The sequence below is a fragment of the Rutidosis leptorrhynchoides genome, chromosome 1 (genome assembly GCF_046630445.1).
Source record: "Rutidosis leptorrhynchoides isolate AG116_Rl617_1_P2 chromosome 1, CSIRO_AGI_Rlap_v1, whole genome shotgun sequence".
NCBI classification, from domain to species: domain Eukaryota; kingdom Viridiplantae; phylum Streptophyta; class Magnoliopsida; order Asterales; family Asteraceae; genus Rutidosis; species Rutidosis leptorrhynchoides.
Window position 1 is genome coordinate 213,562,168 of NC_092333.1, and position 6,263 is coordinate 213,568,430.

Consider the following 6,263-nt stretch of genomic DNA (forward strand, 5'->3'; position numbering starts at 1 on the left):
TTTAAACTGTTTTTTTACGGAGTACATTTTATTTTATATATTTAATTAACACTCGTGTAAACTATACACTATAAATTATTCATATTTTATACAGGAGCGGAGCCATTATTTGACGATAGGAGAGACTTACTTGACAATTAAAAGAGGGCAAACAAATAAAACTAAACGAAACCAACTTCATATTGATAACCTACTATATTTGTTTAATACATATATACACTGCTACACAAATTAGTATAGAAACCCCTTTAAGAAACCTGTTTTGAGAACATACGCTAAAAACAGGTTTCTAAAGGTAAAAGGAATCGGTTTTTTTAGGCGGAAATTTGAAACCGGTTTTTTAAAAAACCGGTTCCTAATTAAAAACCGGTTCCAACTGTAGAGACCCCTTTTTTATAAAACTGCTTCCCAAAGTCCATTTTAGAAACCCCTTTTTTTTAAAAACCGGTCTTGATGCTTATTTGCTTTTGAGCCAGAATAGAAAAAGTTAAATTTCATTACTTATACCAAACATATAATCTCATCTATTCTTGCTGCAACACACCCTTTAAAAGATAATGTATCGATTGTACATAACAAAACAACAATAGTTTTCTGTATCAATTATGCATAATACTTACATTGGCTTAACGAATGATTCTTAGACCACTCCCTATAGTTAGTTATCCGTTAGTTACCCGCTCATTATCCGTCATTATCCGTAACTAACCATAGGCACGAGCTAGTTACCCGCTTTAGTTATCCGCTTTCACCATGGATTTAACGGATGTTGAAGTTTAGTTATAGAATTTGTGGGTCCCAATGGTTTTTTATTGTTTGAACTTGATGCTTTATTGCTTGTACGTTGTATATTAAGAAGCTTATTGTTTTAGCCATGATAGGGAGTGTTTAGTTATGTGTTAGTTATAGAATATTGGTGTTGATGTGGCGCTGATGTGGAAGGTTAAGAGGATGAATAGTTTAGTTACGATAGGGAGTGACCTTATTCTTTATTGTCTTTATGCAGTTAGTGTGAGCGAAGTTGAAGCATTGTTCGAGTTATACAAGGGCATAAGTCGTCTTGTAATTGACGATGGCCTAATCAATAAGGTATTCCATTATCACACATTCATCCATGAGTTAACTTATTTAAGTTTATTACTCCGTGCAGTTTATTGTTATCTTGCTGTTTTGCTATCAACAAACTATAACACATTAAATATATATTCCTAGTTCCTTTGTATATACAGGAACCATCCAACTTGCTTTCTTTGAAACCAGAGAAAGATAATATTTTTGCAAACAGGGTATTTTTTTCTTATATTTAATTTCTTTTTTGTGTGGTTTACTTGAACAGATTTCAATTGTGCAGATCGTTATCTAATGCATATGGATGTTCATGTGCAGATCTTCGATCTTTTTGACACCAAACAGGACGGGTGTAGCAAAGGATGAAGATGAAGATTACAATTTTTTTATTAAAAATAGAATCGAAACCGGTTTTTGTGTAAAAACAGGTTTCTATTCTCCAGAATAGGAACCCGTTTTTTTTTGTAAAAACCAGTTTTTAAAGTGAAGTTTCGGAACCGGTTTCAAAACCGGTCTCAACTTTCTATACCCCCACTTTTGCAAACCGAATTTAAAACCGGATTCTAAAGTATGAAAAACCAGTTTCGAAACCTCCATTTTTGTAGTAGTGATAGATAACTATATTACAAAACTTTAGTACCTATTAGACAATAAAAAATGCTAGTATAAAATTTGCAGTATGAAAACTGATATAGCTAATCTAAGTAATTGATAAGTAAACTTGTACGATATGTTTATGCTAATATTACTCCGTATTCATGTTTTGAAGATATGTAACTCAAACAACTGGGTTAGAGGAATAATAGAGGGACACTTAGTTAAAATAATTAAATATGAGCTATTAATATTTCATTGTAATTGGATCTATTTCGGGAGGCTGAACACCCCTTTGTCTCTTCCTGTCTCCGCTACTGATTCTATAGTTGTAGGTTTTTTAATTCTAGTGTAAGAATTTTTATTTTTTACAAAAGTAGCGAATACTACATAACGTGGGATCTTTTACTTGAATATGTAAACAAATTGAACATAAATGCAAGCCAAATGAAACACGAGAGCTCAAACTAGAAAACATAACTCAAACCAACTAGGAGATCAAGCTATTTACTATCGAGCCTATCCGAGACATAACAAAAAAATACGGCCCCGAACAAAACGAAAAAACAACCGAATGATACAAAAAACAAACCACGCTAATCAAAAGAAATCAAACATCTAACGATCAAATAAACACAACCCCGCCAATACAACTAACCAACAAAAGAACACGAACCAACTAATCTGCCGCGGACGGATCCTTACGAGCCTTGATATTGGAATTGTTCATATCGCCTATTTTATACATGTTTTTTTATATATTTATCGAAGGCGATATCGAGCTATTTTGTTTATCTTTGAGTCAATTATATGAACTTTCGACACTTAGTATATTATATAATTGATTTTCGGTAATTTTAAGGAAAAGTAATGATTTTGTGAATTTTGTGCGCTTCAACTATTTTGAATATAACTCACTCATACGGACACGAAATTAATTAAATTAAAAGTCTAGACGCCCATAATTTAAAGAGCTACAACTTTTCTTTTAATGGTTTCTGGAGATTCTGTACGTGACTTTTGTTAGATATGGAATAGTTTGTGAATAGAATTGAAAAAGGTTGGAAAATGTCAGTTGTTGTGCGGTTGACTCCACGGTCGACCGTGGTTCGACCGCCCGGGCTTGATGGGTTTAATTATGGCACAAGTTTCATCATTTCCAACTCATTCCTAAGTAGAGTGAATGTCTCCTTTTTCATAGGCTTAGTAAAGATATTAGCAATATTTTCTAAGGAGTCTACTTTATCAATCACAATGGACATGGTCACGTAGAAAGTGGTGCCTAATGTCTATGTGTTTAGTTCTAGAGTGTAATATTTGATTTTTAGATATGTCTATAGCACTCTTATTATCACAACAAATAGGTATTTCGGAAGAGATGATACCGTAATTGATGAAGGTTTGTTTCATCCATAGCACTTATGCACATGCTCTTCCCACGACAACATATTCCGCTTCAGTAGTAGATAGTGCAATGAATGTTTGCTTCTTGGAGAACCATGATGTTAAGCAAAACGCGACAAATGAACATACACCACTTGTGCTCTTTCGATCAATCAACGATCCTTCATGATCGGAATCCGCAAAACACATAATGTCAACACCGGTGAACTTTGGAAACCACAGACCAAGATGCATGGTACCTTTCAAGTATCTAAAGATTCGTTTGACAGCTTCTACGTGAGACATATTGAGATTCTCTTGGAATCTTGCACACAAGCACACGCAATACATAATATCGGGTCTACTCATCGTTAAGTATAGAAGAGATCCAATCATTCCTCTATACTTGGAGCTATCGAATGAATCTCCTTCTCCTTCAAGAGTAAGCTTGACATTGGTGGCCATAGAAGTGGCCATAGGCTTTGAGTTTTCCATTCCAAACTTTTTGAGAATATCATGAATATACTTTTGTTGATTGATAAATGTTCCATCTTCTAGTTAGTTAATTTGGAGTCCGAGAAAGAACTTGAGTTGTTCACCCATCATGCTCATTTCAAACTCATCAAGCATAAACTTATAAAACTCATTGCTAAGAGACTCGTTAGTAGAACCAAATACAATATCATCAACATATATTTGAACAATAACCAAATCATTTTCATGCTTTTTGACAAATAATGCATTATCAATTTTTCTCATTTAATATCCATGATTAATAAGGAAGGTTCTAAGTCTCTCATACCAAGCTCTAGGAGCTTGTTTGAGTCCATATAGGGCATTTTTAAGTTTAAACACATGATATGGTTTTCAAAATCTTCAATGCCCGGAGGTTGTGACACAAATACTTCTTCATTTATGACGCCATTTAGAAAAGCACTTTTGACATCCATTTGATATAGTTTTAATTTTTTAGCACATGCATATGCAAGAAGTATTCTAGTGGACTCTAGTCTAGCTACGGGAGCAAAGGTCTCATCGTAATCGTTTCCTTCTTGTTGGCTATGCCCTTGTGCAACCAACCTAGCTTTGTTTTTAACAACCTTCCCATATTCATCTAGTTTGTTCCTATATACCCATTTGGTTCCTATGATATTTTGCTCACTTGGTGAAAGGACCCGTTCATATACATTATAAACGATTCACAATAGTTGATTACATCGCGAGGTATTTGACCTCTATATGATACGTTTTACAAACATTGCATTCGTTTTTAAAAGACAAACTTTCTTTACATCAAAAATTGACGGCATGCATACCATTTCATATTACATCCAACTATAATTGACTTAATATTAATCTTGATGAACTCAACGACTCGAATGCAACGTCTTTCAAAGTATGTCATGAATGACTCCAGGTAATATCCTTAAAATGAGCTAATGCACAGCGAAAGATTTCTTTAATACCTGAGAATAAACATGCTTTAAAATGTCAACCAAAAGGTTGGTGAGTTCATTAGTTTATCATAATCAATCATTTCCGTAATAGTAATAGACCACAAGATTTCAGTTTCCATAAATATCCGTACACTCGCAAGTGTTTAAAAGTATTCTATAAGTTGTAGGCACCCGGTAACAAGCCTTAACATTCATGTTTTACCCTCTGAAGTACACCAGATCAGGTGTGTTTAAAATAACCTCGAAGTACTAAAGCATCTCATAGTCAGGATGGGGTTTGTCAGGCCCAATAGATCTATCTTTAGGATTCGCGCCTACCGTACATAGACAAGTAGTTTAATGTTACCAAGTTAAGGGTATATTTCTGGTTTAAACCCACGTAGAATTTGTTTTAATACTTGTGCCTATTTCGTAAAATATTTATAAAACAGCGCATGTATTCTCAGCCCAAAAATATATATTGCAAAAGCAATTAAAAAGGGAGCAAATGAAACTCACAATACTGTATTTCGTAGCAATTATGTATATGACGGCACTTAACAAGTGCAGGGTTTGTCTCGGATTCACGAACGTATCAATATTGTGATTCAATATTGCAGGAAAGTACGTAGACGCAACGAAAATGATAAACGTTAGGTTGACCTCACGAGCAATACCCTCGATCAATACCCATAACCTCCATAGCTATAACCCATAATTTCCTTAGCTCTATCTCGTTTGAAAACTTATTTTGAAATCGTCTGAGTATAACTCCGTCGTAGTATTTTATGTATACTAATAATATCTTGAAATAATACAAAGAAAATATATATATGTAATTCGAATGAGAGGGTTTAGAGAAATATATTTTTAAGTTTCTATGAAATAATGAAACCTATTCAATTCTATTTATAATAGATTTTTGAATTATTAAAGTGAATTATTAAAGTATGAATTATTAAAGTGAATTATTAAAGTGAATTATTAAAGTATGAATTATTAAAGTGAATTATTAAAGTATGAATTATTAAAGTTAAAGTAAAGTAAAGTAAAGTAAAGTAAAGGTAAAGTTAAAGTATAGTAAAAGTATAAAACTATATACCTATAATACGTGTATAAATATATATAATATTAATTTAAATCGTTATATATATTTAATAAAATAAAATATAAATATCGTTATCTTTATCATACTGATTAAGTAATGAGTTGTCAAAAGTGGTTCTAGATATTTATAAAAGATATATACGTTTTAATAATAAAGTTCTTTTTAAACTGAAAACATTTTTTGTACTTTTGAAACTAAATCAAATAAATATGATAATTTTATTTTCCAAAACTAAATATATTTAAGAATCATTTTGTTAAAAGGTTAAAATAATGGAAATCGTTATATCATAAAACATTTTAGAAAAGTAGAATTATATATATTCATAATAGGTTTCAAGTTTTTAAATTACAGTCTGTTGGTGAAGCATGGGATAAAGTCCAAAGGTTAAATAAACGTATGAAATCATCTTAATGAAAAATGTCGAGTTACTTATGAAACATCCCAACCCGTATTCCATACGATAATTTTTTTTTATAATACACATTTACGCGACCATTCCACAAGTTCCATTTAAACGTACAACAATTTAAATATTTACAAAGGGCACGAAGGCCATTAATTAATTTCAATACAAGTTTGACCCACTAAACGATAGTTTATAATCCAAACGACACTTTGAGCATGGTTTAGGACTAAACTACCCAAAACGTTAGGCCAACTTTCAAACTTCA

General features: G+C 32.2%; 1 protein-coding gene across 1 annotated transcript; it reads right to left on the reverse strand.

The window, feature by feature from the left end:
- Window positions 1-3,081: 3,081 nt before the first annotated feature.
- LOC139894407 (uncharacterized mitochondrial protein AtMg00810-like) lies at window positions 3,082-3,522 on the reverse strand. The gene has a single exon (XM_071877667.1). The coding sequence runs from the start codon at window positions 3,520-3,522 to the stop codon at window positions 3,082-3,084; it is 441 nt and encodes a 146-aa protein (XP_071733768.1).
- Between the last annotated feature and the right edge of the window lie 2,741 nt (window positions 3,523-6,263).